General features: G+C 39.5%; 1 protein-coding gene across 2 annotated transcripts; it reads left to right on the top strand.

Moving 5' to 3' along the window:
• Positions 1 to 2,680: 2,680 nt before the first annotated feature.
• LOC106606344 (NLR family CARD domain-containing protein 3) lies at positions 2,681 to 10,768 on the top strand. 2 transcript variants are annotated; one of them, XM_014202499.2, is made up of 8 exons: positions 2,681 to 3,548; positions 3,821 to 3,934; positions 4,048 to 4,113; positions 5,612 to 7,363; positions 7,512 to 7,685; positions 7,794 to 7,967; positions 8,374 to 8,547; positions 8,784 to 10,768. In XM_014202499.2, exons 1-8 carry the CDS (start codon positions 3,382 to 3,384, stop codon positions 8,794 to 8,796), a joined length of 2,634 nt encoding a protein of 877 aa, XP_014057974.1. In that variant the 5' UTR covers positions 2,681 to 3,381; the 3' UTR covers positions 8,797 to 10,768. The 2 variants fall into 2 exon arrangements, with proteins under 2 accessions (XP_014057974.1, XP_014057973.1); XM_014202498.2 differs by having other exon boundaries at positions 4,045 to 4,113.
• The last annotated feature ends 3,658 nt before the right edge of the window (positions 10,769 to 14,426 follow it).

Here is a 14,426-nt window from a genome sequence, read left to right as displayed (position 1 = left end):
TTGATGAGCATGCTTTGTAATTTATCTAAAACAACAAATGTATTACAAGTAAGAAGTAATGTGGTATATTGTTTACAGTGGCGATTTTAGCATGTAAATCTTGGTGTGGCAACAACAACAAAAAGTGGTATGCATGCCAGCAAAGCCACAGCAACTCACGGCACACGCAACCTCCGCTCCGGGCCGGCGGGCTGGGAAAGTCAAATGTACGTTCTAATAGGTCTATTTCCCCAACATTAGAATGATATTCTAATTTTATACAGTTCCATAACCTAAATAATTACATATCCGATGCATAGATAGCCATATCATTGTTTGAAACCTGGACATAAACTATTTTACCTTGCTTTTAATAGCCTACTGCCAAAATCCGACCATAGAAAAAAAGCAAAGATTTCCTGATATGTCATTGAAACCATTTCTTCAACTGTCCAAAGGCCGTAAGTCACAATCCTATTGTTGCATCTTCTGATACTCCCTCTTTCTACGTTTTTACCATTCGGCTGTATATCCATCTCTGTGGCATTATAAAAACCGCTCGCATCAGGTGCACGTTTGAGAAAGGTGTTCTCCCGTAGTAGCATTCTGGAACATTCACTCATGGCCAAGACGAGTGAAAGAAAACATTGCTGTGCTAATGTGAATTATTCATAGTTTATCAACTTTTAAGCTAAATGTTGTGATATGTTTCATCAGCCTCGTCTTTGTGTTTAAACATTTTAGTATGGAATCACTGTTGTTTACATTTAATATTTTCTGGCCTATCGTCCCGCAACTGTCCCAACGTCTGTTTTGAGCAATCCCAGACATATTTTGTTATCGTCCTCGGGATGACAGGACGCCCCTGATTTCGAGCAATATAGAATTGTGTAGTATACTGTAGAATCCCTTGATTGATTTAAAAACACAATACAACCACATGCAATGCATTTAGAAATGTGTTGAGAATAACACAAGTTAGTTCATACAGCTAACCCACATTAAAAACACACACATGAAAAATACTATAGTCTAAATAAATGTGTTTTTGTGGACATGACTGTAGTATTGACTGTAGTGTTTTTGCGGACATGACTAGTATATTGTCGACCTGTCGACTAGGGTTAGCTAAAATGGCACAACAACCAGACTATGCCTACTGTTTGATAAGGGGAAGCCCTCAACCAGGACATAAGACACACAGGTTGGTGACAGGCCACCTATTGAGTTGGGTCAACAGTTCTGAGCAATGCAAAGGACCAGACAACACCTTAGCAAAAATATAAATGTTTTATTACAATTGTAACATCTAAACGTTAGGTTCTAGGCCCATTTAAAGGGAAACAGTACAGAAGCAGATATAAAGAACAAGCTAAGTTTATTGAAGCTTGAAGGATTAAGTTTGCTTGTTTGACACAGATAAATAACACACATTAACAAGAGTAATTTCTTACATCTGTTACTTCCACTAGGTAGCTTTCTGAAATAGAAAAATGCTTTAACAAAGATTCTACTGGCTAAGTTCACAGCATGACTAAAAACAGTGACAAAACAGTACTGTACTTCTGATGGTAGAAAAGAAAGAACAGTTAACCACTGCATTTACATATTTTAGAAACACAAATGACTTCACTTAAAGACAGTCAGTCACCTTATTGGAGGGCGCTGCCAATAAAATGCCTGGACCTCAAACCAGCAACCCCCCTCTCTCTCAGTATTAGTACTACAGTATACTTCAGTCATGTCTGCAAAAACACTACAGTTATTCACTGTAGTGTTTTTCTAGGACATCAGTATAGTATAGAAATATAGTAATACTACAGAATTTAGACCATAGTATGACATAGTATATGGGTAACGCCTTGAAAATCAGCGATTTACAAGGACTTTGAGTATTCTCTCCCATGGCAAACTGTTATCTGGGGAGGGGTCTATATTAAAGAAAATGATTTACTAATCCCACTTTTTATTATTCATACATTTGGTTTGTCTAAATCCAAAGTGTCACTTGGTATTAGTCAATTGAAATGAAGGGAAATAACATTGTGCGCAAAATGATTAATCAGTTAACTTGATCGATGACCGTAGATGTGACGATTTGAGTATTTGTGGCCTCGATTTTAAAAAGAAAATCCTAATTTACCAAAAATGCCTCATTCATGTTACCATATAAATATAATTAACTATATTTCTATGGGTGTTACCATCATTGGTGTTATACTCCCACTGCTGGCACAATGTTATCACAGTGGTACAAAATTATTTAAAGCCATATTAGTTGGTTTAGAATGGGAAGATGTGCCCAAAATACGTTTTGAAAAATTCAGTACATTTTTTTCTCCAAAAATGCCACAGGAGACCATAGTGCCAAGTGCTTGGAGGATTTTAACATTCCATTTTCTGTTTTTGAATGATGTGAGCATACCCTAACAACAGAATGGTGTGGGCATAAACCCTCGTTAAAAATATTCACATCATTGACATTTATAAAGCAATAGCAAGCATTTTTGAAACGGTCTGTTTGAGATGAAAGTTTGGTGTGGGGGGTTTTAAGTGTTTTTTTCGAGTATAGGATGAGTCAACAACATTATCTGGGTATGAGTTAACAGAATATTAACTTTTAAATGTCAGATTTTCACTGGACAGTTACTTGAACCATTTCTTTGGTGTGTGTCAAGTAAAGTGCTTTGTGTGTTCACAGGTCAGCACATCCTGATCAGAGGTCTGTTATGAATTCCCCCGAGGAGAGGCACATTGTAGGACCCCTTGTACACAGTTCATTTTAAAGGCTAATTTGACTCACCTGTGTTATTGTCATCATCAACCAACATTGTTAATCAACATTACATGACATTCTTATTTAAGATGACATTAGGCTGCTACCACTCCTGCAGAGCTAGCCACAGTATCCTTTTCAGATCTTAAGACAATTTTCAGAGCAGATCAGAATCTCACTTGTGATTGATGCATTATGTTTGTCTCCTAACGTTGCTTTATTAAACTTGGAATATAGTTAATGGGTTTATGCTCGGGAGGAAAAATTTCCCCAACTATCCACATGCATGCTATGTATATCTGGTTTTCAATGCTCACAACTCTCAAATCAACCACACACTTCTAGCACATCATGTTTTTGTTCTATTAATTTATAGTGGTATCTACCCTGTATATAATCTGAAAGTTTCAGAACTCTATGACCTCACTGTTAAAATAGGGACTTTTTTTCTCCATTTCCTGCTTTCAGTTTAGTTGTTTTACTTGAGAAAGGATGCAAGCTGGGTTACACCAGTAATAGCGGTCTCAGAAGTTGTATTTCTGTTTAGCTTAAAAGTAATCTACCAATAGGCTGCAGGTGTTGTAAAAGGTGTTGTTTTTTAAAAGTCCAGTGTACAAGGGGTCAAAATGAGTCTCTCTGGGGAGAATGAGGAGGGTGGCCCTCCCTCTAGTATCTGTGAAGAGATTGAAGATGAAGCCACTGCTTCTAGAATGAGTCCCTCAGGGAGTGAGGGAGAAATGTCCCTTAAAAGGAGTTTTCCTGCAGAACAGGACACTGACAGGGAACTTAAGAGGTAAGATCATCAAATAGGTAATTGTGAAGGAGTTGAGAGTTTGAAACAACTATCCAACAAGCCAGTATTGTTGGGATTGGTCTTTATTTCATGCAATAGTTCAAGTGAATCGGACATTTTGTTGGATAAATTTACTGTATCACTAACCTATTCCTAGCTGTTATGAGCATTTAGACTGATCACAATTATAAAGTAACCATAAAAAAATCAGTAAAACATTTTTTTTAAGTGTGCGCACTCCATGTTGGAAATTAATATCCTGCTCTAAACAGGATCAAGACAGACCGACCAGTCTCACCTGTACCTAGTGGTATCTCCATGAAGAGTGACCAGTCTATGGGACATCCTATTTTCTTCAAGGAGGGAGAACTTTCCACTGGGCAAAGGTGAAACCTGAGAAATAACATAGTGTTTGATTATGCCACTTCCTTTTATTTAGCATCTTATGTATAGATAAAGACTGATGTTGATGCTCTCTGTGCTCATTTTTACCCAGCAGTATCTCTGAGGAGAATGACCAGTCAATGGATAACCAACCCAGAGGCCCTACTGATGATGAGTTAGTGTGAGTGATCGCAGTTTGCACTACATCCTACCTGTTTTGTAGTTTAATTCACCAGCCATGTATCTGATGACATCTAGTACCTTTACTCTGTGAATTTGAAGGTAATAGCATCCAGTTCATCATTTTCGACACCTCATTTTGCTTGTTATAGGATTTGAATTGTCTACAGGACATCATTCAGTCTGACTTTATACTAGAAATGTAAATAAAATAATATGATGACTGTAATAGTGAGACTGTACCCAAGGTTTAGTGTAACTATCAGGAGATGCAGAGGGCATTGTCTCCCAGTAAATACACCACATTTTATGCTTTAATCTTCACTTAGTCTAGCTAACTGTAGATTAGAGTTTATATTTGATACTTTTTACACAATATAATTAAATTCAACAAGGAACATGTATCTTTCTTTTCCATGTATACATGCTAATGTAAAAAGCTGGTTTTTGATATAAATATGAACTTGATTGAACAAAACATGCATGTATTGTATAACATAATGTCCTAGGAGTGTCATCTGATGAAGATCATCAAAGGTTAGTGCTGCATTTAGCTGTGGTTTTGGTTTTTGTGACATTATATGCTAGCTTGAAAAATGGGTGTCTGATTATTTCTGGCTGGGTACTCTCCTGACATAATCTAATGTTTTGCTTTTGTTGTAAAGCCTTTTTGAAATCGGACAGTGTGGTTAGATAAAGGAGAGTCTTGTCTTTAAAATGCTGTAAAATAGTCATATGTTTGAAAAATTGAAGTTTTCGGATTTTCGAGGAGTTTGTATTTCGCGCCACGCCTTATCATTGGATATTGGAGCGGCGTTACGCTAGCGGAACGTCTAGATGTAAGAAGTTAAAATCAATTTTTATGCGATTTTTCTCGTAAAATAGCGATAATATTCAGACCGGGTGACGTCGTTTTCGTTCAAAGACTCAAAGAAGAAAATGGACTCTTCACGTGCAAGCGCGCCCCCGTTTCATTGTTCTCAGATCGACCACTATCCAAATGCGCTACTGTTTTTCAGCCAGGGACTGCAGAGTCATCATTCAACGTTCTGGCGCCTTCTGAGAGCCTATGGGAGCCTTAGAAAGTGTCACGTTACAGCAGAGATCCTCTGTTTTCGATAAAGAGGGTAAAGAAGGCCAAGAAATGGTCAGAGAGGGCACTTCCTGTACAGAATCTTCTCAGGTTTTGGCCTGCCATATGAGTTCTGTTATACTCACAGACACCATTCAAACAGTTTTAGAAACTTTAGGGTGTTTTCTATCCAAATCAAACAATTATATGCATATTCTAGTTTCTGGGCAGGAGTAATAAACAGATTAAATCGGGTACATTTTTTATCCGGATGTGAAAATACTGCCCCCTACCCTAGAGGTTAAGCACACTGTTTGTTTATTGTTGTGACTAAGATGAAGATCAGATCAGATCAAATTTGATGACCAATTTTTGCAGAAATCCAGGTAATTCCAAAGGGTTCACATACTTTTTCTTGCCACTGTAGGTACCCAACAGAAGTCCAGGAGAAAACGAAATCCTACTTGAAGAATAGGACATGTTCTTTATTTGAGGGAATTGAAGATCAAGGAAAAACAACACCTCTTAACAACATCTACACAGAGCTCTACATCACACAAGGTGGAAGTGGAGAGGTAAATTATGAACATGAGGTGAGACAGATTGAGACAACATGCAGGTTTCCAGTAGAACAAGAGACATCAATCCAACTCAATGACATCTTCAAACCCTTATCTGGACAAGACAAGCCTATCAGAACAGTGCTGACAAAGGGAGTTGCTGGCATTGGAAAAACAGTGTCTGTGCTGAAGTTCATGTTGGACTGGGCTGAAGGAAAAGCAAATCAAGACATCCAGATCATCTTTCCACTTCCTTTTCGGGATCTGAACATGATGAGAGATACAAATCAAAGTCTGATAGAACTACTTCATCACTCCTTCATAGAAACAAAAGAATCAGAAATCTCAGAAAACGAAAAGGTTGTTTTTGTTTTTGATGGTCTGGATGAATGTCGCCTTCCTCTGGACTTCCAGAATAATAAGATCTGCTGTGATGTCACAGAGTCGACTTCAGTGGATGTGTTGCTGACAAACCTCATCAAAGGGAATCTGCTTCCCTCTGCTCACATTTGGATAACCACCCGACCTGCAGCAGCCAATCAGATCCCCCCTGAATGTGTTGACCAGGTGACAGAGGTACGAGGATTCAATGACCCACAGAAGGAGGAATATTTCAGGAAGAGAGTCGCTGAGGAGGACCTGGCCAGCAGAATCATCTCACACATAAAGACATCAAGGAGCCTCCACATCATGTGCCACATTCCAGTCTTCTGTTGGATTTCAGCCACTGTCCTAGAGAGACTATTGGTTGAAGCAGAGAGTCGAGAGATCCCCAAGAATCTTACTCAAATGTACGCTCATCTCATGATCTTCCAGTCAAAACTGAGGAGTCAGAAGTATCCTGTAGTGCATGCCAACGATTCTCACTGGGATAAAGAGATGATTCTGGCACTGGGAAAGCTGGCTTTTCAACAGCTAGAAAAAGGCCATCTGATATTCTATGAGGAAGACCTGAGAGAGTGTGGCATTGATATCAAGGATGCGTCTGTGTACTCTGGAGTGTGCACTCAGATCTTCAGAGAAGAGTCTGGGCTTAACCAGATAAAGGTGTACTGCTTTGTCCATCTGAGTATCCAGGAGTTTCTGGCTGCACTATATGTGTTCCTCATGTTCACTAACAACAACGTCAATCTGATGGCTGAAGAGAAATCCCTCCCCCAAAAAAACAGTCTATATGAAGATGCAGTGGACAAGGCCTTGCAGTTTGAAAATGGCCATCTAGACCTTTTCCTCCGCTTCCTTCTAGGCCTTTCACTGCAGTCCAATCAGCATCTCCTTCAAGACCTACTGACACCAACAGGAAGCGGCTCACAGAGCAACAAGGAAATAGTCAATTACATCAAGGAGAAGATCAGGAAGAACCTCAGTCTGGAGAGATGCATCAATCTGTTCCACTGTCTTAATGAACTGAATGACCATTCTCTAGTGGAGGAGATCCAAAGCTACCTGAGATCAGGAAGTCTCTCAAAATCTAAACTCTCATCTGGACAGTGGTCAGCTCTGGTCTTCATGTTGCTGACCTCAGAGAAGCTGGATGTGTTTGACTTGAAGAAATATATCAGATCAGATGCGGCTCTTCTCAAACTTCTCCCAGTTGTCAGATCCTCTAGAACAGCCCTGTAAGTGCTTAGTCAAATTACATTCCAGACAGCATGCTAATAATATAACATAATAATGAACATCAGTTTGAATGACAACTCAAGCCCAAAGGCGGAATATATTTGTGGGCACCTGGTTATCTTAAGATGCAGCTTTTTTTCTCCACAGTCTGAACGAATGTAAACTCACAAAGAAAAGCTGTGAGGCAATAGCTTCTGTTCTCAAATCAAACTCATGCTGTCTGAGACTGCTGGACATGAGTGGCAATAAACTCCAGGATTCAGGAGTGAAGCTGCTCTCTGCTGGACTGGAGGATCCACACTGTAAACTGGAGAAATTGAAGTGAGTGACTTTGAAGTGGATGTTGTAAATATAAAGATGTAAATTCTTCATGTTGTAAAGGTAGTTATAGATTTGTGTGGGTTACTAAGCTGCATTATCTCTCTCCAGGTTGAATGATTGTATCCTAACTGAGAAATCCTGTGAGGTGCTGGCTTCAACTCTCAGCTCAAACACCTCAAGTTTGAGAGAGCTTGACCTGGGAGGAAATGAACTCCAGGATTCAGGTGTGAGATTCATCTGTGCTGGACTTGAGAATCCACAATGTAAATTGGAGACACTGAGGTAAGACTAACCCTCATGGAGTTTAACTTACATTTCACCGGTCCTGGATTTAATACAAGGCAGTGCACTGGACAGCTGACAGTGTGACTTTCTAAGCTCATTTACGTTCGATCGACATGCACTACATATTAGAGTGAATGAGATTTCCACAAACATTGGGATAATGTTGTCAGCATTGTCAGCTGTCCAGTCTCTGCTCAAGACTTGGATTAAATTCCAACCTTGGTCTCTGATGTCATAATTGGGACTTGGTCTCTGATGTCATAATTGGGACTTGGTCTCTGATGTCATAATCGAAGACAATTTGTCTGTTTTTATCATTAATTGTATCATTATCTTTAGATGCTAAACTGACATTTTCTGGAATATTTTATACTGTGTAACTTTTCTGCCTCACTTTCCACAGGCTGGCAGGGTGCAGCATCACAGAGGAAGGCTGTACTTATCTGGCTTCAGCTCTGAGGTCAAACCCCTCCCACCTGAAGGAGCTGGACCTGAGTGGAAATACTCCAGGAGACTCTGGAGTAAAGCTGCTCTCTTCTGTACGAGAGGATCCCCTCTATAAACTGGAGACACTGAGGTGAGTTTTATGATCACAGTAATATAGTGAACAATTAGCCATTGTAGACATCCAGACACCCGGATCATATTCATTTGTGCAAACTGTAGCGAAACATTTTGCAACACATGCTTGTTTCTTATTGGACAAGTTCAGGTAGTCCCTGCCCTTTTTGTTCAGTGTCCTTCTCTTTGATGTCTAGTGAATACTACCCCTATATGTCTATGCTGCTGTATGTGGACTTCTTTATTTCCCAGGTTAAATGATTGAAAGCTCCCTGAGAGTCAGTGAAGGAATGGCCTCAGCTCCAAGTCCTTGGTTGTGGGAGTGTGCTGCTGTTAAATACTTCTGGGACAGTTACTAAATTAACTTCAAAGTGCATGAATATAAATATTCAATGCTTTGAAATCGACAATGATAGCTCCTTGAATCAGAGGACCCTGGCGAAGTGGTGCCAGGAAACTAACCTCAACAAACACATCACTGGGGGCATACTGCCTGTCCTCCAGGACATCTACAGCACCCGGTGTCACAGGAAGGCCAAGAAGATCATCAAGGACCTCTCAGTAAAGGCGCATCAAAGCCAGGACAGAGAGACTGAAAAACAGCTTTTATCTCCAGGCCATCAGACTGTTAAATAGGGGGGAGGGGTGGGTGGTTGGATAAATGGGATGACAGGTTGAGGCCCACTTTTTAGTTTTCTTGTTTGAATCCTGTACCAATATTTTTGATAATTGTTACTGTAACACCCCCCCCTCCCCCCAACAAAGAAAATGACAAAAGAAACTGCATTTGGTCATTCAGTTTGATTACTTTTACTTCACCTCATTACACTGCAGTACATGGACTGACTGTTACTCCTGGCTGGAATGATGACTTGTCAATCTGTCAGTAAGGTGGCGTTATAGGAAATGTAAATAATGTAAATGTGGTTTGATGTTGGTTGATGTGTGCTGTTTCTGTTGCGTGTCAGTGGACTGTGTGTTCTGTTAGCTCAGTAAAAAGCCATTTTATAATGACATCATGTTATATCCATCATGTCTATACATATTGACTGTAGTAAAGTGTGTTCTGTTAGCTCAGTAAAAAGCCATTTTATAATGACATCATGCTATATCCATCATGTCTATACATATTGACTGTAGTTCAGTGTGTTCTGTTAGCTCAGTAAAAAGCCATTTTATAATGACATCATGTTATATCCATCATGTCTATACATATTGACTGTAGTTCAGTGTGTTCTGTTAGCTCAGTAAAAAGCCCTATTTTTATAATGACATCATGCTATATCCATCATGTCTATACATATTGACTGTAGTTCAGTGTGTTCTGTTAGCTCAGTAAAAAGCCATTTTATAATGACATCATGCTATATCCATTATGTCTATACATATTGACTGTAGTAAAGTGTGTTCTGTTAGCTCAGTAAAAAGCCCTCTTTTTATAATGACATCATGCTATATCCATCATGTCTATACATATTGACTGTAGTTCAGTGTGTTCTGTTAGCTCAGTAAAAAGCCATTTTATAATGACATCATGCTATATCCATCATGTCTATACATATTGACTGTAGTTCAGTGTCTCTACTAGTGTCACTATAGTAAACTTAATATCAACAACCTTATTGTATTACTAGTAACTCTACATCTTACCAGACTGATATCTTCATATTCCAGAGTATTAGAAGTCTCTGGATTGTCTTGATTATGTGTTGTACACTGCTTTGAGGATTTTATTTATTTATTGTAGCACCTTGGGTTTTGAAAAGCGTGTTACAAATCAGATATATTTTTTATTATAGTAATGTAGAATTACTTACAGCTGAACAGGGTTACATATATTGTAACGCTGAACTTCCGCGATATGCATTGAATCGTGCCCTTGGTTTCGTAATGAATAGGTGAACCTGTGTGCACTCAAGGCATTTAAGGTATTCTGCTGCTCCAACTAAAATGCATTTCACATGGAACAAAACCTTTCACTACTATACCATATTTTAATAGTTTGTCCTTCCTAGTAACCCTGCTGTACGTCTTTTGTACTGTATCTTTTCTATTTCAGTGTATTATATGCCTCTGTAGTCTTTGTGCTGTAGTATTGACTACTTATTGCTTTAATGTGTTTTCATTGTAGGGTTTTAAAACAAGCATTTCTTAGATTCTATGTAACCCTGTGTGTTAATCAATGGTAAACTGTATTTCATATTCTTTAAATATATGAAGTAAAGCTGTTATTCCTATTGCAGTGTGACATTCTATCCATCTATGATTAATTGAATGACTTGGTTCCCACAGCAATGAATGTTCATACATTATAGGCCTAACTGTGAACTCAATGGCTTTTAAAGGGGCAATCAGCAGTTTAAACCATAACAAAGTGTTCACGCTGCCACTATTTTTGAAAAAAGTTTATATTAAAATGTACCATGTTTTGAGGCAATACGATGTTTGTTTACAATTACATGCTTAACAAACAGAAGTTAAACCTGCTTATATTTTGGGGTTATGATTATTTAGGACGGTTTAACTACTCTCATGTGGCGTTTTAAGTTATATTCTTAAAGAATCAATGAGTAAAAATCATTCAATTAAAAGTCAAAAGATGTATGTACCAATTGCAGATTGGAACAAAATAAATGTGACTACTTTTCCATATTTTAATAGTTCCTAAATGGTATATCAAATGTATTTATTTATATAGCCCTTCTTACATCAGTTGATATCTCAAAGTGCTGTACAGAAACCCAGCCTAAAACCCCAAACGGCAAGCAATGCAGGTGTAGAAGCACGGTGGCTAGGAAAAACTCCCTAGAAAGGCCAAAACCTAGGAAGAAACCTAGAGAGGAACCAGGCTATGAGGGGTGGCCAGGTCAGGTGACTATTGCTAACCAAACCTGAATCTAAACAACTTAGAAAACCTGTATTATACAAAGTCACCAAACAATGAAGTAGATCTGAAAACAGGCAGGATGTTTAACTATTAAATACATTTTATTTCACAAGCGAACAATGCCAGTCCGGCCTTTTAGCAGAAAGACAACTTTGACTGCTGGACATGAGTGGCAATAAACTCCAGGATTCAGGAGTGAAGCTGTTCTCTGCTGGACTGGTGGATCCACACTGTAAACTGGAGACTTTGAGGTTTTGAATTTGAGACTATTTTTTAAATTTTACCTTTATTTAACTAGGCAAGTCAATAAAGAAAAAATTCTTATTTACAATGACGGCCTACCCCGGTGACGCTGGGTCAATTGTGCGCCACCCTATGGGACTCCCAATCACAGCTGAATGTGATGCAGCCTGGATTTGAAACAGGGACTGTAGTGACGTCTTTTGCACTGAGATGCAGTGCCTTAGTCCGCTGCACCACTCGGGAGCCCACTATTGTGGTGGTTAATTTCTTTACTATCAAATGAGGAGAGACAAACTTATCACACAAGTCAGAGTTCTACTTAAACTAAATCTTTATTCACTTATTAATAAGGAAAGCATGTCACACCACACACAAGTTAATGATGTGAGTGCTCTGCAATAACGAAGGCTGGCCGACGAACCACACTTAGATGATTCATCAAGAGCCTCTAGACAAACGATACAAATAACTTTTATAGCAAAGATACACCCCCTTAGTCTACATGACAAACAACAGATGTGTGGAATGGGTCACAAGGTTAAGATTCGTATGAAAGATACTAATAATTCACAGCAGACAGTATCTGCTGTAAAGACTGTTCTCCTTGTGTAGAAACCAGGGTCCGGTCCCCAAAACAAGGTTCCTCTCATAATTATCCATACTGGAGCCATCTCTACCCTGGTACCTCCCAGCACACAAGCACCATCTCATGCTATGGAATGCGGTCTTGTTAGGTTTATCACCTAAGGTATCGTAAATCTTCTGTCAGCATTACGCCCCAGAGGCCCACTTTCATTACACAAAGACAGAATAGAGTTCTAAGAACCCCCTGTTCTGTTGCATAAAACAACCATTTGATGTAATAACAGTATTTATAACATAATCTTTCTCCACGATACTATCCCTCATGGAGGTGACTCCGTCGGATGTTGTTATTATGAAGAAGGAAATGACTATTTAATGTTGTTTATAGCATCATTACCTAGGTTTCCATCCTTATCTTGGTTTCCATCCTTATCTAGGTTTCCATCCTTATCCAGGTTTCCATCATTATCTAGGTTTCCATCCTTATCTAGGTTTCCATCATTATCTAGGTTTCCATCCTTATCTAGGTTTCCATTATTATCTAGGTTTCCATCCTTAACTAGGTTTCCATCCTTATCTAGGGTTCCATCCTCATCTAAGATTCCATCTTTATCTTGGTTACCATCCTTAACTAGGTTTCCATCATTAGCTAGGTTTCTATCATTAGTTAGGTTTCCATTCAGTTTTTCAACAGATTTTCATGTGAATATTCAAAAATCTGCATAAATAAAATATAAACATTTTCCCACCAGAGATGTTTCCATCAAATTGACTTGTTACAGATAAAAGGATATGCGTGATGGTTTCCATCACATTTTCAACTCTACTGAGTTGAAAATGTTGTTATATAGCGAATGTGCCCACTCTGGTATTGGCACATATACCAGAGTGGTAGCCAACAGCTGGCAGATACAGTGTGGACATATAGCCTACGTGATGAGATTATTATGGAAAAAAGTGAGGTATTATGTTAATTTGTTCAGCATCGATCATCATGTCATCAGAATAAGACCCTCAATATTTATTGGAAATGAGCATCAAGCACCACCCTGGGAAGTTCATCATAACTTATTTTATCTGTAGCCTAATAAACTGCATGCTTTCCCGAGTCGAAGTGGGAGGACCCCACAACATATCATCGTGTGACTCCAAATTTGCTTCAATATGATGGTTATTATATCAATATTTGCTGATGAACGCGTTTCCACCGCCATTTCTCGCATAATACATTTTACAGACAGAAACATATTTTTTTCTTCGTTTTTTTATCCCTTCTTTGTGATATCCAGTTGGTAGTTAGTCTTGTCCCATCGCTGCAACTCCAGAGTCCGAAACACAACCCCGCCAAGTCGTACTGTTTATTGACACACTGCTCGCTTAACCCAGAAGCCAGCCGCACCAATGGTACTTACCATCACACCATCGCTCTCTGTAGCCGATGTGAGTAAGACCTTTAAACAGGTCAACATTCATAAGGCCGCAGAGCCAGACGGATTACCAGGACGTGTACTCTGAGCATGCGCTGACCAACTGGCAAGTGTCTTCACTTGCCACTTGCCACTCTCCCTGTCCGAGTCTGTAATACCAACATGTTTCAAGTAGACCACCAAAGTCCCTGTGCCCAAGAACACTAACGTAATCTGCCTAAATGACTACCGACCCGTAGCACTCACGTTTGTAGCCATGAAGTGCTTTGAAAGGCTGGTAGTGGCTCACATCAACACCATTATCCCAGAAACCCTAGACCCACTCCAATTTGCATACCGCCCTAACAGATCCACAGATGATGCAATCTCTATTGCACTCCACACTGCCCTTTCCCACCTGGACAAAAGGAACACCTATGTGAGAATGCTATTCATTGACTACAGCTCAGCGTTCAACACCACAGTGCCCTCAAAGCTCATAACTAAGCAAAGGACCCTTGGACGAAACACCTCCCTCTGCAACTGGATCCTGGACTTCCTGACGGACGGCCCCCAGGTGGTAAGGGTAGGTAACAACACATCCGCCACGCTGATCCTCAACAAGGGTGCCCCTCAGGGGTGCATGCTCAACAGTGGTAGGCCTGATCACTGACAACGATGAGACAGCCTATAGGGAGGAGGTCAGAGACCTGGATGTGTGGTGCCAGGTTAACAACAGCTCCCTCAACGTGATCAAGACAAAGGAGATGATTG

This window comes from Salmo salar, chromosome ssa06, assembly GCF_905237065.1.
Source record: "Salmo salar chromosome ssa06, Ssal_v3.1, whole genome shotgun sequence".
NCBI classification, from domain to species: domain Eukaryota; kingdom Metazoa; phylum Chordata; class Actinopteri; order Salmoniformes; family Salmonidae; genus Salmo; species Salmo salar.
Note: the sequence above shows the minus strand (reverse complement) of the source record. Positions and strands in the feature narration are given on the sequence as shown.

Bases quoted from the DNA above. Each gene is read 5' to 3' on its own strand.
- LOC106606344 (XM_014202498.2), top strand. From the start codon at position 3,382: ATGAGTCTCTCTGGGGAGAATGAGGAGGGTGGCCCTCCCTCTAGTATC. The intron at 3,549-3,820 runs GTAAGATCATCA...TGCTCTAAACAG, and splicing joins ACTGACAGGGAACTTAAGAG to GATCAAGACAGACCGACCAG. The intron at 7,686-7,793 runs GTGAGTGACTTT...ATCTCTCTCCAG, and splicing joins TGTAAACTGGAGAAATTGAA to GTTGAATGATTGTATCCTAA.